The 23,733-nt window shown below is 47.3% G+C and overlaps 8 protein-coding genes across 8 annotated transcripts; 4 read left to right on the forward strand and 4 right to left on the reverse strand.

The window, feature by feature from the left end:
- Window positions 1–3,932: 3,932 nt before the first annotated feature.
- On the reverse strand, window positions 3,933–4,804 carry B0T23DRAFT_403256 (uncharacterized protein; the record flags this gene model as incomplete). Its single annotated transcript, XM_062838760.1, has 5 exons — window positions 3,933–3,984; window position 4,017; window positions 4,137–4,351; window positions 4,537–4,632; window positions 4,710–4,804. The coding sequence occupies 5 exons, from the start codon at window positions 4,802–4,804 to the stop codon at window positions 3,933–3,935; spliced, it is 459 nt and encodes a 152-aa protein (XP_062693671.1).
- Window positions 4,805–5,063: 259 nt separating this feature from the next.
- On the forward strand, window positions 5,064–5,858 carry B0T23DRAFT_104018 (uncharacterized protein). The gene has a single exon (XM_062831744.1). It carries the CDS (start codon window positions 5,230–5,232, stop codon window positions 5,686–5,688), a length of 459 nt encoding a protein of 152 aa, XP_062693672.1. The 5' UTR covers window positions 5,064–5,229; the 3' UTR covers window positions 5,689–5,858.
- Window positions 5,859–7,635: 1,777 nt separating this feature from the next.
- B0T23DRAFT_313686 (mannosyl-3-phosphoglycerate synthase) lies at window positions 7,636–9,186 on the forward strand (the record flags this gene model as incomplete). Its single annotated transcript, XM_062834755.1, has 1 exon — window positions 7,636–9,186. One exon carries the CDS (start codon window positions 7,636–7,638, stop codon window positions 9,184–9,186), a length of 1,551 nt encoding a protein of 516 aa, XP_062693673.1.
- A 3,754-nt stretch (window positions 9,187–12,940) lies between these two features.
- B0T23DRAFT_394400 (uncharacterized protein) lies at window positions 12,941–15,556 on the forward strand (the record flags this gene model as incomplete). The annotated part of the gene is made up of 13 exons (XM_062838126.1): window positions 12,941–12,968; window positions 13,143–13,150; window positions 13,280–13,309; window positions 13,422–13,472; window positions 13,782–13,876; window positions 13,932–13,989; window positions 14,032–14,116; window positions 14,503–14,583; window positions 14,619–14,622; window positions 14,716–14,869; window positions 15,122–15,143; window positions 15,199–15,479; window positions 15,527–15,556. 13 exons carry the CDS (start codon window positions 12,941–12,943, stop codon window positions 15,554–15,556), a joined length of 927 nt encoding a protein of 308 aa, XP_062693674.1.
- Window positions 15,557–16,215: 659 nt separating this feature from the next.
- Window positions 16,216–18,107, reverse strand: B0T23DRAFT_355032 (uncharacterized protein; the record flags this gene model as incomplete). The annotated part of the gene is made up of 5 exons (XM_062836149.1): window positions 17,711–18,107; window positions 17,554–17,631; window positions 17,209–17,393; window positions 16,885–17,139; window positions 16,216–16,440 (listed from the first exon to the last, which is right to left on the reverse strand). The coding sequence occupies exons 1-5, from the start codon at window positions 17,757–17,759 to the stop codon at window positions 16,216–16,218; spliced, it is 792 nt and encodes a 263-aa protein (XP_062693675.1). The 5' UTR covers window positions 17,760–18,107.
- A 751-nt stretch (window positions 18,108–18,858) lies between these two features.
- On the forward strand, window positions 18,859–19,035 carry B0T23DRAFT_290128 (uncharacterized protein; the record flags this gene model as incomplete). The annotated part of the gene is made up of 1 exon (XM_062834270.1): window positions 18,859–19,035. A coding segment is annotated over one exon (177 nt), but the record flags the coding sequence as incomplete, so codon positions are not given.
- Window positions 19,036–20,587: 1,552 nt separating this feature from the next.
- B0T23DRAFT_104076 (uncharacterized protein) lies at window positions 20,588–21,264 on the reverse strand. The gene is made up of 2 exons (XM_062831745.1): window positions 21,131–21,264; window positions 20,588–21,057 (listed from the first exon to the last, which is right to left on the reverse strand). The coding sequence occupies exons 1-2, from the start codon at window positions 21,144–21,146 to the stop codon at window positions 20,702–20,704; spliced, it is 372 nt and encodes a 123-aa protein (XP_062693677.1). The 5' UTR covers window positions 21,147–21,264; the 3' UTR covers window positions 20,588–20,701.
- Window positions 21,265–21,605: 341 nt separating this feature from the next.
- On the reverse strand, window positions 21,606–23,092 carry B0T23DRAFT_411419 (uncharacterized protein). The gene is made up of 3 exons (XM_062839444.1): window positions 22,874–23,092; window positions 22,428–22,813; window positions 21,606–22,353 (listed from the first exon to the last, which is right to left on the reverse strand). Exons 1-3 carry the CDS (start codon window positions 22,912–22,914, stop codon window positions 21,986–21,988), a joined length of 795 nt encoding a protein of 264 aa, XP_062693678.1. The 5' UTR covers window positions 22,915–23,092; the 3' UTR covers window positions 21,606–21,985.
- Window positions 23,093–23,733: the final 641 nt, after the last annotated feature.

The following is a 23,733-nucleotide window of genomic DNA, read 5'->3' on the forward strand; positions in this document are numbered from 1 at the left end:
AGGGAAATATCATCTCATCTGTTTTTTTTCCTCGTTGTTTGTTGTTATCTTTTTTAGTTGATTAACCAACAGCATTTTGTGATATTTAGCTCCCTAATTGTGTTTGTAGGTAGGTAGGTAGGTACGTATCCAGGTAGGGATTGGAATATTACCTAGGTAGATTGTGAGAACGACTACGGACCCATTCAGAGTTCACCTCACTTCTTACCTTGCCTTCGTTACGACCGACCTTGCCTCAACTTCCCTTGCCTCACCTTACCTTGCCTTACCCGTTACACACACTACTTCGAGAACTTTGTGCGTGAAAATCCCAAGTCATTGGATGTAGAATAGGTAGGGAGATAGAATTCCTCCTCCTCCTCCTCCAGTTACTGAATAATAGCGAGCGAAATAGTCTTCTAGATTCTATCACTCATCTCTCCTCCCTTTGTTTCGGCTCTTCTTAACTTGTTTCGCTTATTCGCTTACGTAGGTCGTTGCACACTTTTGCTTGCTTGCTTCTCGAACTCCGCGATTCTCTCTCCCATGCCATGTCATGTTGTCTTTTTTCGTTTCGTCTTTCTCGTTTCGGTTAATTTTTCCGCCCCTATTCATGTCCCGATTACTACACTAATGCACTACAGGAAAAAAAAAAAAAGGGGGGGGGGGGGGGGGGGGGGGCAAACGGCCGCATGTGCCAGGACAGCTATAGGTAGAACCGCTGGTGCTGTTGGTAATTGGGTAGGTAAGGTAAAGTAAGGTAGGATTGAAAAAAAAAAAAAAAAAAAAAAAAAAAAAAAAAAAAAAAGTGAAAGAATCCCAGCAAGCTGAGAACAGGAGGGAGACAGACAGACAGGCAGACAGACAGACGGGCACGGGGGGAACACATAGTTTTCGGAAAAGAACGAAACCTACCTACCTCTAGGTTGTCTGATTTTGTTGGGTGGGGGCGGGAGTTAAATTGGAAGTTTAGGTAGGTACTGGGCTGGGATAAGCTGGGAGTTATCTAGCAAATAGCAGCTGGAAGTTTAAGTTGAATATGATGTAACCGATTGCTTCTCTTCTCCCTCACTTTTTTTTTCTTTTTTTCTTTTTTTCTTTTTTTCCCCTTTTTTTCTATTTTGTTTATTTGTTTGTTTGTTTGTTTGTTTGTTTGGGTCTTCGGCTTCTTCCCTTAATACTCCGAGCGTGTAGTTAACTGACACATAACTTAGCTACAGACAGTACAAATATGTGAAAGAATCGATGATGCCTATGACGTGAAGTTCCATGCGTCGACAACATGGTCAGGTAGGTCTATCCATCCAGTCTCTAGAGGTACCGTAGAGCTAAGTAACAGTCCATCCCACCTACCTAGTTACCGTCCCTGCCCTGCTTTCCGAAATCCCCTGTATGCATACATGCATGCATGGTACCTACCACGAGGTACTACCTACTGGCTACGTATGTCAGTGCCGTGTTCGGTGCCGTATTTGGACGCCGCCGCCAGGGAACCTACCCTACCTACCTACCTACCTACCTACCTAACCTAAAAAGATGAATGGGCCGCCATGGATCAAACAGGTAAGGTCGTCACTCGTGCAACCAGACCATGACGCTACAGATTGGGTAAGGTAGGGCAACTATACTACCCTAGACTAATGCACGCAAGGGACCAGGCGGGATATCATGTGAGTGAACTTACATGACCTGTCGGTACCGTACGTGGTTAGTACGGTATGCAGCGAGCGCAGTCAGAAATTCCGTGTCCACTAGTCCCAGTCCCGGCGCTCAGCCCCAGCCCCAGACCCAGCCCCAGGGATGCCATGGAATGAATGGATGGTTGGTTGTGGTTGAATGGGGAAGCTGACGAAGAACACCCTTCCAAGGGGTCTATTGGGTTGTGTCCCAATGGTAAAGGTATTTGTCAAGTCAGGTTCTCATGAATCTGATCAATTCGTTTTCCAAGAGCGAGAAAGATGGAGAGTCAGTTAGTGGGGCTACTAGGTAGGTAGGTACCTATGTATAGGTAGGTAGGTAGGTAGGTAGGTAGGTAGGTAGCCTTTCCAAATACAAGAAAGATACGTACCTAGTCGGATTCCAGTTGCCGGACGGAATCGTTGTGTGTGTACTGAGACCCTACCTAGGTAGGTACATTACCTAGGTATTTGTGATCCCAGCCGGTAGGGCAATTCTTGTAAAGAACTACCGCTAGCTAGGTACCTATAGGCAAGATATCTTACCTAGGTATTGCAGAGACGAGAGGCAGCGGGCTCTCAACTTACTAAGGGTCTTACAAAGTGAAAGTGGAAGCGTTGAAGAAAGAGATAAAAAAGGCAAGCCATGCCGAGTTAAGAAAGAAGTGCGTACCGTACATACTACCCTGCCTGGTTCAGTTCAGTTGGTCCATGTACTTGTTCTGGTATCGGACCCGAATTGGAAGGCAGGACTAACCCCGAAGAAGAAGAGGAAGAAGGAGCGAGGGGGGGAGGGAGCCAGCCAGCCGGCTTCAATTTAAGCTGGAAGTCAGGACAGCGAGGTACCTAGGTATGTACAGTGCGGAACTACCTACCTAACTGAACTGCACAAACGTGGGTGCAAGACGTGAATGGACGTGTGTTAGTAGACGGGACATGGGGATAATACCTATGTACGGTAGGTAAGTATGCTCGTATGTTAGGGTAGTGTACTGTACATACATACCTGCGCCGCACCCTTGCTTAGATACCTTGCCTAGATACCTTACCTACCTTGGCTCGTCTGACTTTGTGGCTTTCTGTGCTAGCTCCCTGGTTGGTTTCGAAAGAGGACAGACGAATCGGATTCCTGGTTTTACGAATTAAAAAACGGAGGAATTTATTTACTTGTGGCTTTCATCATCATCATCATCATCATCGGGAGGTTGGAAGACAAGGTAGGTAGGTGGCTTTCAGCCGCGACAGAAGAAGGGAGAAGAAGGAACTTTCATATAAATGGAGTTATATTGCGCAGAGACGTTGGGATGGATGTTGATCCCAGTGGCTGTTGGTTGGTGGCTGGTGACTAGTGACTAGTGGCCGGTGGTGCCGACGATGCCGACATCGACCAGATATTGCGCTTTGTTTCTTACATTTCTTACATTATACATCGATGGCGTTATTGCTGTTGTTTCTTTTTTTTTTTTTTTTCCCGTAGTGGCTTGACAAGGGAGAATGGGAATTTCCCTGATGGTGGCTAATGCAGGTGGAATAACGTGAAGAGGGCAATGAAGATAGTGTAAATCCGGGACTAACAATTTTCATGACTCTGCTTCGGTGCCGTGGGTGTGATTAGTGTCCGCCGGTAAGTGTTCGTTGCGTGCTTGAAAATAAAATGGCATTCATCAATATATCCATTCAGCAGTTCGGACAGGGCAGTCAGGGCTTGAATGTCTCTCGCTCAGCTGCTCTTGCTAACGGGCTTTTCGGGTGTGTTCGACGCGCTGGAAACTGATCACGATGTCTCAGTTCTCAGGAGCCGTCTCAGAAACATTGCTTTTTTCCTGTTCTTAGGGTGGGGGTGGTGGTGTATCTGAGACATGCAGTTGATGCTGCTACTACTTTTGGAAATCCTAGTGTAGTTGCTTTTTAGGTATGTAGTAGATATGGTTCGATATAAAAAGTCCAACGGGCGATAGGATGTCGTTCATTGATGATTTCCCCGGGCTTTTTTTTTTCTTTCCAACAGGGATTGCTGCTGTCTCGCGGAGAAGTCTCCTAGCGGAATGTGGTCCGCCTTGTTTTCTTTGCTCTCTTTTCTTCTTTTGTAGGTTTATCAGCAAATCTTTACGCTTTCCTATTCCTTCTTTGGTCCCGTTTTCCCCTGTTTGGCATGCACGTGTGTTCTGCTGCTGTCAGTTAGACCTGGTACCTACATAAACTCGGGGCTAGCGTAGGATGGAGGATGGTCCGGTGTCTTGATTGGTTGACCAGAGTTGGAGGTCTCCGAGGTACACACTAACGGTCCAACAGGACAAGGCGTATCCGAGCCACTGGGTTTTCCAGAGGCCTGCAAAAAAGGTAGGTAGGTATCATCATTACGCTGAAGCCGATATTGTTACAGGGGTATTGTGGTATTATGCCCGTGTACCGCGCTATCCTACCGCGTCATTCGCGGTATGTATGTCTGGCAATGCCTCTCTCGTTTCTCTCTCTCTTTACGGCATCTTTTGGGTTGCTTTCCGGCCGACGTGGATTGTAACGCCATCCCATTTCCTCTCTCTTTTTTGTGAACTGGATCTTTCAGTCTTTTTTTGTCCCCTTCTCCAGTGTTACGCCCGGTCTCGGCGAACTCAACCGAGGGAGTTGGGTTGCATTGATCACCCTTTCTTGTGTAACACGAACAACATGCCAATGGGGCACTACACCCTGTGCTGCTGATGAACATGGGGCGCATGGCATCAGTGTATGTATGCAGTGTAGATGGAGGAAAAGAACCCATGCAAGTGGATGGATGGTTGGATGGATCTGTGGGTGTAAGTGTGAGTGTGAGTGGGTGGGTGTCAACGAGGAAGGGGAAAGTGAGAGTGGACGACGACATAGACCGAAAAAATACAGTCACCGCGCCTGGCGCTTGCGCTTGTTGCTGAATGGCAGTTTCCATTTGTCAAGAAAGAAAGTGGTGTGAGCATGAGTGTGCGCCCGAGCATGCCATCGCCTGTTTTGTGACTGAGATGAGTGAGAGAGTGAGAATGATCGTCATCCCCGATACATACGTACATACTACATACATGCCTTTGAATAGAGTCGTATTCTTCACCGTATTTTGTGCCGTCATGCCTCCTCTCAAAAGTTCCCAGCCGTAGTAGGGTGACATGATCAAGTTCCATTGGCATACCAAAAAAGACATGCAACCATGTCGAGAGTGTGTGCTGGACCCGAAGCTCTGGGTGACCAGTGATGATGAGAGTTTTTCTCTGCATCCGTCGTGGGCTGTGATGACGAACGGGTATCAGGCGGCTTGCGATATAGTGTAGGACCTATTGTTTTATTTTGGGGGCTATCATTTTTTTCAGAGTATTTGAGTATATGATAGCAAGCCAAGAAGTCGGATTGGCAGAGCTAGCTAGCGAGAAGAGCGACAGAATGACGAACGGGGGAGAAAAAAAAAGCATAGCACGCACATGATGCACCCAGCCAGCCAGCCAGCCAGCCAGCCAAACAGGCCTACGCTCACTTCCATGTCCATGATCATGAGCTACCTTGACCACCATGACCCCAAACGTGCCATGCCCGCGCGGCCGGCCGTGAAGGGATGCCCGGCTGGCTTGTGCTGGTTCTGTCTTGTTCTCGGCTCTTGGTGTTTCCACTTCGTATGAGAAATTGGGTGGAAAGGATCGCTATGACGCCCGGGCGGGACCAGGGGGAGACCGGATCCTTCATAGCTCGGCTCCCGGTCGTGAAACAGAGCAGGACCAGGGGGGGTTGGCTTGGTTGGTGGCAGCCGGGGATGGACGGGTTCGACGACCGGGGGGGTGGGAATGTGGCCGGTCAGGGACAGGGGGTGGACAAAGGCCTGGAAGCAAAGCACCTACCTATTTGGGACGACCGGTTTGTATCCGCGGCAGAGGAACGGCGTTGGCTTCCTCAGTGCAAGACCATTCTTCCCTGTTCTCATCAAAGGTTGGCTTGGGTAGGGCTGAGGATGTCTGGAGTGGTCTGGTGCGAAAAAGTAAACAGACACTGGTCTCTTTGGGGTGGTGGTGGATCATGAGCATCAATCACATCGAATTGAATGACCTCGCATGTGCCTGGCCATGGGGGGGGGGGGGGGGTTGTTAGGTTAGGTTCCGTCGGCAGCACGGGAATGTCAAAAGTGTTTGATCTGCCGTGGTTGCTTTTTCCTGTAAGCCGAGTTTGGATGTTTGGAAGTGGAAGGACGGGAGAATTTTTCAAGGCATGTGGGGAGAGCAGAGGAGGCTGTGAATCATCAGTAGTGTACTGTATGTATTGTCATGGTCACCGGCATCCCCTGAAGCGTTACTGTTGTTTGTTACCGGGTTGAACGGGTAAGAGGTTAGGTTTGGGTGAAAGGGAAAGTGGATTTGGAGACTGTTGCTGCCAATCACAGACCACCTCTTAGTGTACCTACCTAGTGCGCCGCAGGTATGGGAGATATGATATATCCACTAGCAAGGGAACGGGACACACCGACACTAACTAGGCTACCTACTATGTATATACGTACCTAGGTAAAAAAGAGCTGGGTGGAAATTTGGAATGGTTCTCCCGTCCGCGTCTTCCATTTTCCAGAAGGCTTCTGCTGCTAGGCGGCGGGAGTCCACCGTAAATCCGAGCGTCGCCCTGGCTTCCATTCCATGGGCAATTAGCCACTAGACCCCGGAACCCTGCTTGGAGCAGCAACCTCTGCAACGGCACGTGGGGCATTATTGGAGAAATTTACGGTGGGTTTGTACCTCTTGTCTTGTGGGAGGATCGTCGAGTTCCAGCCAGCGGCGGCCGGAGTCAGGTCCATCCTCCTGTTTGACTCGACACACAGTTGCCGATAAGATTGCCATGGCTGCTCTAGCTCTCTTTCCAATCAACGAAAAGGCCGGGAAATTGCCAATTTCTTTGCCCGTTGAACAGCGAGCGTGTTTTACCAGGTATCTCCTCGACTCTGGAACTCTCTCCCCATCCGGCCTCCTCCATCGCATACTAGTGTACAGGTAGCTTCGGTAGTCGGGGTAACACAGATAGGTACCCTGTAGACACTGGTGAAAAAAAGGGAAAAAAGAATTTAAAAAAAATAAAACAAAAAAAATAAAAGGGCAAACCTATCAAACCCGCTCGCTATACATTATTGTTACACACAAACTCGGTGCATGGGCCCATGTCTTTCTCCCATGTTGTTGTCCCCATGCTGTACCCCATGTTGTGCCATGTACCTACCTACAGTACTCTGAACCTTTACACTCGGTTCCCCCCCTATCAAGATAAAGCTTTTGTCCCAACTGGTGATTGTTTTCTTTTTTATTTCTGCTTTCTTTTTCGCAGCATGTCGCCCACGGTCAGCCACGCTTTTTTTAAACAGTTCCCGTCTCGCCATAGCCAGTCACTTTGCTTCTCCATCTTTATACCCGTTGTTGGTTTCCCGAACAAGTACAGTGACGCGAGAGCGAGACATACCGAGTGACACATCAACCACAGACCACCACCACCACCACCACCACCACCACCATTCGGGAGCCCTGGGGATCATGAACCGCAGCAGTCAGACCAACACCGCCCAACAACAAAAGTAACCCGCAACCACACACACACACCGTGTTTGTTTGCCTCACTCTCCCGTCATCTATCCCGAACTGCCTCATCCATGCCATTGTCCGGGGAATGCTATGTGCTATAAGTACCCGCAGTGCCGGCCCAGTCTCACTTTTTTTTACCATCATCGCCACTGCTGCTACTACTAATACCGATATATACAACAACTTGACCACCAACTAAGTTTGTCGACACTTGACTGGCGCGCACTACTGCTGCAGCAACACCTGCATATCGCCTGCTTGTATAGCCAACCAATCATCATCCTCCCCGAGTTTTGCACTCATATTCATAATTGTTATTCCTAATCGCCAATTTCATTAAAAAAAAAAAAAAAAAAAAAAAGATGCGTCTCACGGAACCGCGAAAAGGCTTGCACATGGGCGGCCTCAGCATCATGCACCTGATTGAGGTGTTGGAGCTGGATGCCGGTTCGGGGATACCGCTGGAGACGGTCGGGTCAGCTTACACGCCCCAAGGCTCCGAGCAAGGAGATGAGTCTTCGCTGGACGACTCGGATTACGACGACCTGTTTTCGGACGAGGACGAGGACATGAGGGACCTCGAGAGCGACACGGATCCGGAGGACGACGAGAGCGTGCTGGACGGCGTTCCGCCAGAGGTGACCATCCCGCAGGCGCAGCTGGACAGCATTCTGGGCCAGATGGCCGTCATTGTGCCGTGCAAGGGCGAGGACCCCAACACGATCGAGGGCGTGCTCTCGGGCATCCCCCGCGGGTGTCTGATTGTGCTGGTGTCCAACAGCGAGGGGCGGGCGTACAGAAAGGAGGTCATGATGCTCCGAAAGTTCTGCCGCCACGCCCGGCCCGCCTTGGCGATCCACCAGAGCGATGCCGCGGCGGCAGCAGCCTTCAACATGTATGGCCTGCCCGACCTGGTCACGCACGTGGCCGGCGGGAGCCACAAGCGCATCCGCAATGGAAAGGGGGAGGGCATGATGCTTGGCATTGCCCTGGTGGCTGCTCTGTGCCCCCAGCGCCGCTATGTCGCCTTTGTCGACGCCGACATCACCGTCCCCGGAGCCGTCAACGAGTACTGCCGGGCCTTTGCCGCCGGCTTTGCCCTCAACCCCAACCCGGGCACCGAGACCATGGTGCGCCTGCGGTGGGCGTCCAAGCCCAAGGTCAGGAACGGCGAGATCGACTACACGTGCGAGGGCCGGAGTTCGCAGGTGGTCAACCGCTGGCTCAACAAGCTGCTGTCCGCCATGGCCGACGCCGACCCCACCGGCAGCCTGGCCGCCGCCCGTGACAGCGAGATTATCGTGACGGGCAACGCCGGCGAGCACGCCATGACCATGGACCTTGCTCTGAGCTTGCGGCTCGCCAACGGCTACGCCATCGAACCGTTCCATTTTGTGGAGCTGCTGGATCAACTGGCCCCGCAGAATGTTAATGCTGCTGCTGCTGCTGCTGCTCATGCCGGCTATAACGCGGGCCGGGTGCCAAATCTGCAGCCCGTCACCATCATGCAGATTCGCACCAGGAACCCGCATTTCCACCGGGTAACCGACGACTCACATGTGCGCTCCATGTGGGCGAGCGGGCTAGGGTCCATTTACCACCATCTGCCCGCTTCCTTGAACAACAGCACGACGCAAACACCATCACCACCATCTTCGGCGGCTTTCTCCTCCTCCTCCTCCAAGAGCTTTGCGCGTGGCGAGAAGCTGCGTGGAGACATCTTGGATTTCCTGGCCGACAACCACGAAGAACACGATAACTCCAAGGGAGAGCTGGTCCATGAGCCACCACGGCCACGGATTTACCCGCCAGTGCGCCAGCTGGACCTCGACGGGTTCCGAGAAATGGTGAGGAGCGAGCACAAGACGCTGTACTGTCTGAACCTCCCGCATTTCAAGCTTCCGAGGCCAAACACCATTGCGCCTGTGTATCACCACCAGTACGGAGTCACGCCACCATTGTGATTGTGATTGTGATCGTGGTAATTTGGGATTTGAAGTCGCGCTGCGATGTTTCGTGTTACACACGCCTTTTGTTTTTTTTTTTTTTATCCCATTCCACACAGTGTCATTATTCCACAACCATTGTTTTTTTTTCGGGTTCTCTGTCTCTCTCACCAAAAAAGTCCTTTTCTTTTTCCTCTCCGTCTTGTTTGTCGCAAAAAGAAAAAGGATACCCCTGGGATTAGAAAGGTTATGGTCTGTTTCTGTTTCTGTTTCTGGTTTTTTTTTTTTTTTTTTTCTTTTCTTTTTTTTCTTTTTTTTTTTTCCCTCTTCTTTTGCCTTTCATCTTTCATCATCCAAAAGTACACCATCACCTTCGTCTCATCGGCCTTCAAAAAGAGCAAAAAAAAAACGCACACAACAACGCTCTCACGCACGCACGCACGCACGCACGCAGCACACAAAAAAGAGAGGAGGAACGCGCAATGCGAATTATTATCTACATGGGACAAATGAATAACCAGCCAGCAATGAATGAATGTCCAAAATGCTTTTTTGCAAAAACGAGCCTCTTCTTCTGCTTCTTCTTCTCTTTTTTTTCTTCTTTTTTTTTTCCTTCTTGTTCTTGTTCTCCTTTTTCATCTTCTTGTTTTCTTCTTATTCAACCTGTTTGTGTGTTTTGCGAAAAAAAAAAAAAATCTCTTTCCTATTCTTCTTCTTGTACAGTATAGCATCAGCAACAAAAAGCCTCTTTTATTGTTTTGTTTTTAGTGGTAAAATCTAATCCATCTCCTCCGAGACAAGCTTGGATACAATACTTTTGGTCACAACTTTATTTGCTCTCGCTGTGATGTTATGTATAAAGTCAAAAGAGCCATTACATACATATATGCCTTGGTTGCCAATGAATGATCCAACCATTAGCGAGGAAAAAAGAAAGAATTCCACTCAGTCTGGAAACACCAAACACTTGCGCGTCATGATACCTACCTACCTACCCAGCAGCCAGTGCACCCGATCCTCAACAAACCAAACCCATTAATCATCGCAAATCATCATCTCGCTCTACACTACCGAAGCCCAGAAGACACGCGGATAGACACGTACCTACGCACTCAACGTCAACAAAAGAGCCTCCCCTCCCCTTCCCCTCCCCCACTTCGGAACAGCCAAGAAGTCATCCATGCTCAAGGCAAGGTACGCCCTGCCCGGCCAACCGCCCGGCCGGAACTCCACGTTTTTTTTTTCTTCCTTAATGCCAAGTTTTGTCGACAGCCACATATACGAAACAATAGCTCCCATCTCCACACACTTGATGTCATAATAAACTCAAAGATCGAAAGAAAGGGAGCCAAGACGGACTCTTCCAACGTTCCAGAGACAGGGGTACCTGGGTCGGTACACGTGTACTGGGTGCCTGGGTAGGTAGGTGGTCTACTGTAGCTAGTGTAGTGTACGAAACGAGGGGCCGGGTCTAGAGAAGCAGGGTCTAAATCTCAATAGTGTAGTGTACTTGATGAGGTACATATCTAAGCAAGGGTTGGGGCCGGACCGGGACACAGACGACGGTGATCGCATGGGTCGGGGTCTGGTGTAAGTGTCGTGTACTTAGTGTGGTGTGGTGTACAATATAAGACTGGTTTGTTTGTTAGCGCGGTTCTTCGGACCCACCCAATAACAGGGGTTCCGGTAGTCCGTGCGGTCTTATACAAGACTTCTAATTGGCTCAATTGACTAAAGTGGTCTATACATCTACTTAATTATCCTTGAGGCCGAATAATGTGACCAGGGTAAAAAACGCTACCACGCACCTTACCGTACCCGCGGGAGTGCAGGACTCCCTTTTAGGCTAAATTATAGGGTATTACAACGCTTACCCGTACTTAGAAGCCTATTAGCTGTACCCAACTGTACTAAAACAATAGCTACTTAAATACTTCTAATAAAAAATAATCTTTAAATAATTTTATTCAAATAATTAAATAGGAGAATCGATTAAATTAATTAAATTAATTAAATTAATTACAAAATTAGTCGCTTAATTTTATAATTAAAAAGGCTAATCTTCTTTTACAATAATAAAATCTTTTTACTTATATATACTTTTATACGCTTATACCCGCTTATAATTCACTTACCTATTATTTACCTATTATTTATTATTTTATTTTTAATTTATTGCTTTATCTAATTAATTAAATTATTTCAATAGGTCTAAAATAGTCTGTAAATTTCTTTAGTTCGTACTTAACCTAGTATAATAGAAGGTATAGCTTCACTCTTTTAATAAATAAAACCCTTATTCTAATAAAGACATTAATTTTAATATTTTAACCCCTATTCCTTTTAATAATAAAAATAATAATAATAATAGCAATAATAATAGTAATAACTTTAATAGTCCCCTTATTATATAATTTCACTGAGAGGCAGCCTAGGAAATCTTTTTAAATTACCTTAATAATTCGCTTTACTTCCAAAATTAATACGACTGTTATATTTTAACGGTAATTAAAACCGCCGCCCTACCCCGTAATATTATCAATTTAATAGCCGAATTTAATAAAGAGAATACACTTCTAATTTACCCTTATTATTCAAACCTTCGACTTCGCTTCCTAATTATTCCTAATAAATCAATTATTCTTATTATATAAATCTTATACTAATATTAATTTAACTACCCTAATTTATCGGACTAACCTTCTAATTACTTCGAATATTCCTAATTTAATTATTAAACTTTCTTATAATTAAATTAAATTATTTTTATCTACCCTTAATTTTAAAAGTCCTACTCTACCTCAATTTGACTATCTCCTAATTCGTACCCCTCTTACTAATATTACGAACCTTACCTTCTCTCGGCATTATATTAGTCCGGCCCGAAAATCGGCGCTTACTACGTACGAAGAACGGATTATAATTAAAACGCTACACTTCTACATAAACCTATCGATTACGCAAATTACCCGTATATTAACCCTTATAGAGAAGTAAGTATTATATATTATTATTATAAATATTAAACCCAGGTTCCCTCTCTATAGCCGCCCGCCTATTATATTATTAAAAATTTATAAATAAGTAAAAGTATTCTTATAAATTCTATATAAATTAAAACAATTCTTACTATAATTTAAGGTCTGTAAAACTCTCCTAATTTTAGAACTATATAGTGCCCGTACAATTCAAGGCGCTATATAATTAGCAGGTATATAGTAAATCTTCTAATTAGTTAAATAACTATTAAATTTTAAGAATTGCTAAATTCGCCTATAATTTACTTTAAAATAGATTAATACAATATTATTTTAATAGGAGAATTAGGTATAATTTAACGAAATTTAGGTTAATAACCTTAATTCTAACCGTAAATATATTACTATATTTAATAGAAAAACCCCTAACAAAATAACTTAAATATACTAGAGAACTAATAATTAAATATTTTAAAACTACTTTATAAGCAGTATAAAGGGGCCTTACCTAATTTAGAATAAGAAATAGGGTAAAATTAATTCTACTTCTTATTAAAAGTGTATTATACTATTACTTTATACCTTCTAATTCGTAAACCGTACTCGGCTAGTTTAATAAAATAATACCCTCGTTTATACCTCTTATATAATAAAAACTATACTTAATAAATTATTTCTAATAAATAAATAAATTAATTAACTAGCTTACTCATTTAATTTAAACCCTATTAAATATATTTAATTATAAATAAAACATTAGATTAAATATATTTACTTAATTAGACCGATTAGGAATGTCCTTAAGGAGGCTATTAAGGAAGCGTAGGTTACTTACTTTAAATCTTATATAAAAAAACTAATATATTCGATGCCTAAGCGGTTGCGGTCTATTATTATTGTAAATAGTAGTTATATTAGATACTAATCGCTAATATTTCAAATCCCTATTTTTATACGTTAAAATCCCTATCTTCAATATTAAATAATATATAATAGTGTTTATAGTATGTTAATTTTACCTCAAATTAGCTTAAAATAAATAGATTCTATTGGCTTTACATCCCTATATTCCACCCCTGCTTGTAGCGAGCTAACAAACATACTAGGGGTAGATTGTACACTATATACTGTAGTATATGTACTGGTCTAGTGTCAGTTGCAGTGTAAGTGTGCAAGGAAGGACCAAGCCAGATTCAAACTTCAAACCTTGGCTGGCCTTGCCGAACCCCGGTGTCAAGGGAACAGATGGATGCTTGTACACTACTACTGCGGTAGAATCAACAACAGACAACGAACGAACGAACAAAGGGAAAGGAATGGTGCAATGTTTGTTCTCGGCTGTTTGTCCGGGAGTCGTCGCTCGTTCGCTGAGCTAGGTCTGTCCTGCCTGCCTGAGGCCCCCTGTTGTTTGTCAATTTCCGTTTTCGGGAATCGGGATTGGATGTTCGTTGAATGGTTGTGTGGTTGTGGGAAAAAGTGGAGCTTGTACAGTACGTCTAGTAGTGTACTCAGCCAGATCTGGGAAGGAAGGAAGCATTGCTGGAAGGAAGTAGGGAAGGAATGTAAGGAAGGAAGGGAGGGACATGGAAATACGCATAAAAAAAAAGCAAATAGAAAAAAAAAAAAAAAAAAAAGAAAAAGAAGAAGAAGAAGTGCATCTACATTCAACTCTCAACCCCAACTTCCAATTCCAATTTCAGTGGATTGAAGGCTCAAAGCACACCCAGTAAGTAGGTAACAAGGTCCATCTTTCACACTTCCCCCGCCGTCTCCCTTCTGTTCCAGCTCACTGGGATCCTACCCTATCAAGTTTACCAACAGCACGGTTCAAGCACATGACTATGTATGTATTGCTCCTTTTCCTGTACATAGTGCAGTGGGGTAGCAATTCGTCGGCAATCTACCTATCACTTATAACGTTGAATACCTCTATTCTACCTTGGACTTAATTACCACGTTTTTCGTAACATGTAAGTGAGGATACCTTACGATGAGTCGGACCCCACGGTTAGGCCATATAAAAGATGGATTGCGTGCGAGACGAATGATACTACATGTAGCACGCAAGGGAGATACCCGTCCCGTAATGGATGGTAAAAATACCGCGTACCTACCTACCTCTATACGAGTTATTAGCACCAGTGCTGATGTTGATACCTACGTATAATCCATATTTTCCGTATGGATCGAACATTAGTTAGTGCTGATGCCAATACACTTACATACCTACCTACTGATACTGTGGTCTGGTGCTGACAAACCCTCGTATCACCCCCAAGTTTCTTTTCTTTCATTCCTTTCCGCCTACCTCGTAACTTTGTGACACCTCACACACATCTTACACTATCTGCGGTAGGTACGTACCAGCACAAGCACGTGTTTGTACAACCTCGACACCTCGCGAGATACCTCGATTACCTCGCCCGCAACATACTACGTACGTAGTAGATAGCGTCTCATAGGTACCTCTAGGTAGGTAAGAAGAATGGCGAATGAGAAAATACGATTGCATCTCTTTTGGGTTGGGATGGATGCCATGAAATGGCAAATCTGATGTAATCCCACACAGTCCCACTCCCACTTTACGTCCACTTTACTCCTCCCAATTGGGTTATTTCCACCGCTTTTTACGAGGAAAAATGGAATCCACAAATCCAAGTCTCGTGCTACACCCAACCAAGCGGGAAATGAATAACGCACGCACGCACGCACGCACGTACGTAGTAAGCCGCCTCAGTCAGGTACCAACCAGTCAGTCGGTGTAAGACGAACAATAAGACGAACGTCAACGGGCGGTGAGTGAGCACTGATGAGAAGAATGCATGTCATCTTTATTTTTATTTTTTTTTTATTCTGTCTTCTTCCGTCTTTTTCCTTCAAATCAAATAGAGGCATCAATGCTTACCGTCTGTTCGTCAACTAGGCGAGCTACCATAGGTACTCGTAACTACCCAGTTCCGTGATGTACCGCGTAGGAACAACCCAACCAACAGGCTGGTAAGTACCAAGGTGATTATTCACAATCGCACCTCACTCCTCGGATCCCAATTAGGACCAGACGCGTGTGCATGTGCAAAGTTCCACACGTGCCTGATTGTTCATGCGAGTCATCGGTACACGCACGCCATTGCGAGTTGCGTTTGCGTGTTGGAAGGTGCATCGTGGCGCATGGACCTTGGTTGCAGTATCCAAGTAATCAGCGATCACGGTGAGAAACCCTTAGATAGCCGGAACAACCAACCTACCAACTCCTTTGCTTCCACCGACGAAATATGTGCAGCGATACAGATTGGATTGCAGTGTCTAGACGAAGTGGCGATGCAAATTCATAGGGTATATTGGGCTTATCGCAATTTGATATATACCTGTATATTGGACAGCTCGGTCTCTATGAACGTCAACGAACATGAAGGTCCGAGCTTATTGTAACTATATCAAGAGTGTATCAAGAGTGAAAGGGGATCGAAACAAAAGGAAAGAAAAGAAAAAAAAAAGGGGGGGGGAAACAAAAAGGTAGATACAAGAAGAGAACACCAAACAGTACCTCTACCTAGCCAAACGCACACAAGACACACACCCACGTCCCAACCTCAGAACCTCTTCTCCCATCTGTAAATGTTCTGTTGATCCACTCAACTTTACCTCCCTTTGACAAAAGCCAGAAATTCTCAAAAGATTGTATGCATCACAGCGCACCCTCATCTCCAAGCCACTCCTTACCATCTGGCCTTGTAACATCAACCGCGCGAATGGAGACACTCCTCCGGAAGCTGAGAGCAGTGATCTTGATCACCAGCGAATTGACCAGTAAAGAGTCCGGTGAACGATGGTTGTGCGGTGATCTTGCCGGCAGGTGTGTCGACTTTCCGTTGTTTCGAAAGACAGAAAGGAAAAGGAAAACTGCATGAGCGCATCGTCTCAGCAGCGAAACAACACCAAGTGACATGTTGAATGGAAACTGCGTTAAAATAACATTAGTAAATGATCATCCAAAGTATTCAGCGACAACAGCTGACACTCACCTAGTAAAACAACCATCGAAGCAGAAACCTCCTACAGACACCAGCGCTCATAGATTCACATATTTGTTGAACATCTCGGAGCACTCCTTGCAGTAGCCGTAGCTGATGACGGTAAAGACCTTGCTCTTCTTGGGATCGAATTTGCATTCTCCATAGGTGTGCCTCGTGTAGATGGCGCACGAGTAGGCCATCCGCTTGGTCTCGGTGTGCTTGCACGCCTCGAACTTGGTTTGCTCCCAGTTGCACATGGTGGCTGTTGACTTGTTGTAGTCCTGGATGGTAGAGGGCAAGTGATAGCTGAGAGAATATGCAGTTGAAGCTGTTGATATGAGTGGTGACGTCGAGGTCTTGCCGAGGTGACTTTTTGCCGATGAGTCAGGTAAAGTGGTTGATGTCCGAGTTGATGTGCTCAAGTGAAGCTGTTGTTGTGATTTTCTCGAGTGAACCTTGAGAGACGATTGAAGGATAGATGTTGATCTGAATGCCTTCCATCCAACCTCCATGGCCGGCGTCATGATGCCTCTTTATAAGTCTCCTTCCACACCATGTCAACGGCCGCCAGTGTGCCAATGCCATGGGAACATCACAATCCGCCTCACAGTTCGTCTTGACCACAGACCCGGCAGTCGACGAGGAGGAGGTCAACATCCGGCTGAGCAACCAAATGTGACGACATTGGAGTCCTGCTCAAGGGACTGATAGCATGTGCCACCAACCGATGCCCGGGTGACAGTCCATGAACCCGGTATGTTTTCCATCATGACACCCAGGTGCCCCTCAAAGGCCTCAAGGAAAACACCATCAAACCAAACTCTCGGGTCGGGCTGAGAGTGGTGTTGAGCAATATCTCCAATTCCCATGTCTGGTGGTGAGCTTTTGCAGGAGCATCGCCTTGCGGCAGTGGGGTCCGGGCCCTCAACGGGCTCCCATTTCCGGGTCGCGGTTTCGGGCCCGGTGTGGATCCCTCTCCACTCAGCCGCTAGGGGACCGGGGTTTAGGGGGCCGTTTTAGAGGTCAACTTCCGGATTCGAGATGCGGACATGGAGGTCAAAGGGGCGAAGCAACAACGTAGAAAAAGCCCATACCATCTTCAAAAGTAAAATACCCATTGGCGAATCAACGACGAGCAGCGAGGCACACTTGACTCGAAATCTCTCTTGCAACCGAGAATTTGGGAGTGGTGTTGGTCGATGGCGGATGCCGTTAAGCGCCGGCGACCTCAAGCCTCATTGGCCAGCACATGCGCGACCTGAGAATCCGCCGACAGTTTGGTGCTTGTTAGTGACTGACTGCCAGGCCTAGGTCATAAGCCCCTCTCTCCAGTGTATATCCCGAGATCGACAACTATCCGCAAACAACGTCAAATGCACAGAAGGGGCACCCACAACAACACGGCACCGCATCAGGGAAAGAAATGAATCCTACCAAGATGGACGACATCATCTGGGCTCGGAAGGACCCGACTAGATCAGATCTAATGTACAGCTTTGTTAATCCTTTCACTTCCAACAGTAACAGCGAGGTGATAACGAACCGACTTACCCTTTTCGTTCCACTTGTCAGCAGCCCTCGGCTGTGATGGCCCCAGCATGAAGGCTCGTTCATGGTGCAAATGTCAAGCTTTTAAGGGGGATGACCGTGAAAATCTCGAATATTAGCAACCAACAAGCAATACATCATCAAATTTTGCATCACGAGATACCAACGGTTGCAAAAACGCATGAGCGGGGTAAAATTTCTTACCTACCGACCAACACCATATAGCAACTGCTGAGGTAGATACCGTACTATGACATGATGCTGGAGCAGTACTTGTAGATAGTCTTGCATCGGCATCTGAGTCAAACGAGACATACAGTTGGTGATCGAACCTGCTTCCACCCACAAAGGTGTGGCATCTAAATCGACGTTTAGCTTGTTTGACAGTCCAATCCTTCGGGTGGCTGTGCAGTTGGTATGAGTCTATTTTCATGCCGGTTGTTAGCTCTTTGCTTCTTTTGTAGGACAACACTGCATTTGAGGACACAAGCAACATGCGGCTGAAAAATAATGTGATAGTTCATGACGTATCTACCAACGACATGTTCTCTCCCGCAGTAAAGGATTGGTTGAAGTCGAGGATATAGAACTTCCCGCATCACATCAACAAGTGCCACTGATCTTTGGGCATGCCTTTAAGCCTGTTCTCTTGATTTCGGTTCAATGTTTTGAAGCCCAAAACCACCAGTAAGTAGCTTGCTGCGTTGAGAACACCCTGATCTATCCGTAGGCATGCGCCACTACAGATATCTGGTAGCAATATTAGCATATGTTGCCGGGTAATTCCACAGTTGACAGGCAGAGCGGACATCTTCAATGAGTTGACTTACCCATATGCGAGCGGGGTCGCCAATGTGAGAAACAATATGGGTATTGCCGATGATAGATGGACAGCTCGCGGCACTTGGCTTAGAGCTCGTACCCTCTGGTCTTCACAGAAGATTAGTACCTCTCTGTCTGCACATGGACTTGATCTCTGATGTGCTTCTTGTTTTCATCGTTCCAGGACATTGTATCAGTAACTGCACAGCATCATGGTTTGTCTCACCTTGGCAGCCCTGGGCATCCTAGCCGCTGTACAGTTCTCGCTGGCCCAAAGAGGAGCAGGAAATTGCCAATGGGCCGCCCTCCGAATGCAAACCGACATCTAGATCGAATCCCAAACTTATGGTGAGGTTGATCCGTTCCTCACCTCCAGCTCGCCCGTGTACCGCGAGAACTACAAGCAGCGCGACATCAACACCTCATTCCTCACCACTCCCCTCAAGATCGACTACACTGACACTTTTGTGGATCAACAAGACTGCAAGATGTTGGTGCAGAGGATTGGTCCGTGATTGTTACGGCCAAGCAAGATAGCCGGGACGTGCTCAAGACCGTGGCCAACTCGTGCCTCGATCTATGGAGCAGCAACGGTAGTTTTGAACTCCCCTGGGGTACCCCGTGCGCCCGGCTGTATGAAAGTGTGTACTACACCGAGGAGTGCCAACCTGTGAGCTTGAATGGAGACAGATACAGATAAGAGGTATGTGATTGATGAGGTTTAAGGGGCTGTAAGTGTCTTTAGCAAGGGTGGAACTGATGGGGCATTGTTGGATATCCACGAGTTCAGGCTTGTGCAAGGAAAGCTGCGTTATGTCCACCATTTCACCGCAAGCGATGCAGCGTCGGTGGTGTAACAAGAACGAGAAGGAAGAGAATCATTGCGTTCGAGGAGTAGGCGAGACAACAGCAGAATGCAAGCTGAGGTAGAAAGCAGTTTCAGTTGGAGTCGGTGATTGCCGCTGAGAGTGAAAATTGAATGTTCAAGGCCACCACAAAGTGCAAGTACATGGAACCTGGTGCTGAGTTGCAAGCCAGCGGCACAGGAACATGAAACTTGAAGGTTGAATAACAGCGCAGCCGGACAGACACTTGTTTGGCCTTCACCTTTCTTGCATAGCAAGTCGTGACAGTACACTTGCACCATCTAGATACCGCCCCGTTACCAGGATGTATGGATGAAGCCTTGAACTAACGAAAATTTGGAGTGTATCACAATTTCACAACTCGGGCATCTCCCGTTGGCTGCTTTGCGAACAGATGGTCAACAGGCAACCTGTCAACGTTGTCAGACCACCCGATGTGTAACCTTCCATCGGGAAGCGGCTCAGTGGTACGAACCTAAAGCATGGGATAGGGACGTCTTGGAGGTACTCTAAATTTTTGTCATTCGACTTCTTCGCCTTGCTGCCTTGATAGACGTGCACCCACACAGTCGGTAGCCGAAGAGGGAACGACCATGGCGCGGAAAAATACGGTACGAAGGAAGTGGTGACAGGTTACGAGCGACCGAAAGAACTGCCTTTTCTGCAGCAAGGTCTTGTCAAACTTGGGTTGCATAATCTCCAGCACTTTCCCGTTAGTGCGCAGAAAGGACTCCCTGTATCACTTGATGAAGCCTCATATAAACAAGGTATGCGTAGTGATGTAACACTAGCTCCATATTGTAGTCGCCTTGGGAGCCATCACACACCTTCTCTCGATGAGTGACCTGCCCCCAATAGGACGCCCATATCATGATACATGCAAGCTCGTCCACCAAGGTAATACATACCAGGCAACCCACAAAGGGTGTTTCAGATACACTTATCTGGCCTACCGGATGCCGTGAACCTTCCCCATCTCCCTCCAGAGAATCACGAAAAGCGGTGGCCAACGAGCGTTTGACCATTGTCTCGGGCGCCTGAGGCCGGTATCTGTGCCCATGTTTGGCATGCGGGTATCGCCTGATGACTGCGGCGTTGGACGGCTGCTGTGCCTCGAAGGACTTGTAACAGAGTAGTGATTCGGACTGCTGAGCCGTGGACATGTAAACACTAACTGCAGGTCGGCATCGTAAAACCTCAAGACTATTTCGTAAAGGGTTTCGGCCTCAGTAGGGTAGTGCTGTTTGACGATAGGTCGTTGTACGGTGGTCGGAGGCCGAAGGTCGGAGCCCTAGAGCGAGGCACCTCAGGCTAACAGTAACACCGAGGACCGGGGGGTCGGTGAGGGACACGGGACGCGACGATCATTCGGGCCTGGAGCACAATTAGTGAAATGAATTAGGCAAACTGGAAGAAGCTTCTCTTGATTATCCGTCGAGTTGGAAAGGCAGCCTTGTGAATCATGGACGTTGATTAGTGGAGGAAATTGGTTGCATGCTGCGCTCCGCCGCAGGCCCGTTATGGCGACCCGACCATTGCGTCGGGACTTGCACGCCGTCGAGAGGCCACTCTGGACGGCCTCTTTGGGGAGAAAGAAACCATTGCCGTAATCGAGATGCAGGAGCATCACGACAAATGCGGTTGGCGGCTGTGATTCGGTGACTGTTGGACGACGTTTGGTGGTCAATATTGTTACCGTGGGATGCTGGAAGTATTTCGCGGGAGGGTTTCGTACCATGTTCGACAGTCATTCGTCCCTTGACGAGTCTGGCTGTGGAATTGATGACCTCGTAAAATGATTGTCAAGAAGCAAATTACTCAGGCATCTTGGAACAAAGTGAAAAAGGCCGACTGTGCATCGTAAAGCAGAAGAGTGAAGTGTGGTGAGCTTTGCGAGGGCGCAGTTCGTTGGGTCGCAGAATTGGCATGGAACTGAACTTTGCACAAATGAATGAACGGTCAGGGCATCGAAAATCCGACACTGGGAAATGGACTCTCTCAGGGAGAAGTCACACCATCAATTCTGTCTTTTGTTCGTGGAAAGGGAAGAGCGATCCCGTTGTCGTCGTGAGCTGATTAACCCCACCATCATGCTGCATTCATTGATGTTGTTTGGGAGAAGGAACGAGCGCGAGATCGGTAAATCGTATGGTAGGGTTTGCACAGCGGGTTAGGGTTCAACACAGCGCAACCACTCCATCATTCTTTTTGCCATTCATAACATTGAGCCAAGTATATAGAGCTAGGAGTAACATTGGGCAAAGATGCTTCACAACTGAGGAAAGAAAAGAATATTCGATAAATCTTGAATGCTGAAAAGGTCTCAGAAAGGCCGCATGCTGCGCATTGCCCCGGACCTGTTGCGGAGACCCGGCCACACACGCCAGAGCCACCACCGGTCGCATTACTAGTGGCCAGGATTAAATATAAACCGTCCAGAGTATAATCAATAATCCTCATATAAGCGAGCGGTGCCGCGAACTCCACCTCCGATCGATCGATAATCCGGACAAGCATCCGGAGCGGCCCCACATGCAATGCCCCCGAGATCCACTTATTACCGGCCATGCTCCGGAATCTGCACCGGCACTCACTGCTTCCCCTCGGCCTCCAAATCCGCAATCTTCTTCTCCGCCCTCTTATACCCTTCCTCCTCCTTCAACCTTGCCACATAGTCAAACACCTTGGGAAACTTTTCCTTCAATTTCCCCTTTGCAGCCTCCCCTGCGAGAACCTCCGCCCTCGGCACCATCAACAGCGGAAAGCTAATCAGGATATCCGCCGCCGTCAACTTGTCGCCGCAGACGTACTTGCCGCCGTTGGGTGACGTCTCCAGTAACTGCTGGATAAAAGCGCAGTGCTTCTCGATGTTGGGGACGACAAAGAAGTTGTTCACCCTGCCGGCGACGGTGGCGGTGATGGGGCGGATGAAGAAGGGGACTTTGGGGCCGGACATGACTGCAAGCAACCGATTTTTGTTAGCATCCCGGTGTCCTGAAAGAGTACATTTGGAAACAGAGACGGAAACTCACGGGAAAGAATCAAAGCCACAAGCAAAGGCGGCATCAAGCTGCCCTCGGAATAATACAGCAAATGCTGCCATCTCATCCACTCCTCCGTCTCGCCGCCCAGCTTTCCTTCTTGTCCATCCTTGTACTTGTTGGGAACCAGAGTGGTGTCCTTGCCAAAGTGTTCGCACAAGTACTGGGCAATGAAGGGACTCTCGGCCAGGACTATCTCCTTGGCGCCGGGCTCAGTAGGCTGGACCGTGACAACGGGTGATTTTCCTAGCGGATGGACCTTTTCCAGCTCGGCGGGCGCGAGCATGTCCTTGCCGCGATGGAAGATCTTGACGTCGTACGGGACGCCGAGCTCCTCGAGGAGCCAGACCATGCGCTGTGCGCGGGACTCATTGAGCCTGTATAGTGAAAATTGTTAGTGATCTATCGCACACCTGCGGGAAGTACTATAGGCATACCAGTAGAGCGTTATCTTGGGGTGATCTGTGGTGGTCGCCATTTTGTCCGTCTTGGCCCGTCAACAAACACAAGTTCGATCCTTGAGGTGGTTGAGGGAGGGATTGAGGTTAAGTATCAACTGCCGGAGACTTTTAACTGTCCATCGCATCGCATGTCAGATGATTGGGATTACCCGACCAGCATCGGAAAGAAGAAAAGAAAAAATGGTTCTGATGACGTTGTGCTGGGATACACCATCACCAACCCGCTAAAAGCGGAAGGCTGGGCGGGCGGGCGTGTTACCGGATCTGGTTCCAGCGACTGGGATGCAATTCGATCGCCAGGAACCTCGGCTTCATTGCCGCCAATCAACAACACCACTGGAGAATGACATGTCCGAATCGAGCACTTCTGACTACTTCCCAATGGTAGGCAACAACTCGGTCTGACTCGCAGATGGAGTGAGCACTAATGAGTCGAAACTTGAGATTTTGGGGGCCGAGACTTGATGAGACTGAGATGCACATGTCGCAGCGAATCTGGGGAAACCAAATTGGTGGCATGAAGGATGATGATTGATCAATGGATCGTCCAGAGACACTGGTCTGTGTTGCACCCGTCGCAGCCGACACATGTTTGCCATGAAGAAAACAGAAGAAGTTGTCTTGGCAAGATGTGAGAGAAATGAGTAGAGTGTTGGAACAACGGAGAGGAAGGATGAAAAAAGAAGAAAAGAAGAAGACTTGGGGAAAATTACGGATAAGCTGACAAGAACCCACAGTCATCGGCTCGGTAAACACTGCGCATCATGTTGCTTGATCAATAATTCAGGGTCCAGGTAGTCAACCAAACTGCAAACATTAACAAACCTCGGGCACTC

Source organism: Neurospora hispaniola (genome assembly GCF_033458365.1).
Source record: "Neurospora hispaniola strain FGSC 10403 chromosome Unknown B0T23scaffold_3, whole genome shotgun sequence".
Taxonomy (NCBI): Eukaryota; Fungi; Ascomycota; class Sordariomycetes; order Sordariales; family Sordariaceae; genus Neurospora; species Neurospora hispaniola.

What these genes read in the sequence shown, in the direction of transcription:
- B0T23DRAFT_104018 (XM_062831744.1), top strand. Translation starts at nt 5,230, where the DNA reads ATGCCCGGCTGGCTTGTGCTGGTTCTGTCTTGTTCTCGGCTCTTGGTG.
- B0T23DRAFT_411419 (XM_062839444.1), bottom strand. Translation starts at nt 22,914, where the DNA reads ATGGCGACCACCACAGATCACCCCAAGATAACGCTCTACTG. An exon ending in CCCAAGATAACGCTCTACTG is followed by an intron (nt 22,814 to 22,873) that starts GTATGCCTATAG and finishes TTCACTATACAG; the next exon opens with GCTCAATGAGTCCCGCGCAC. An exon ending in TGTGGCTTTGATTCTTTCCC is followed by an intron (nt 22,354 to 22,427) that starts GTGAGTTTCCGT and finishes GGTTGCTTGCAG; the next exon opens with TCATGTCCGGCCCCAAAGTC.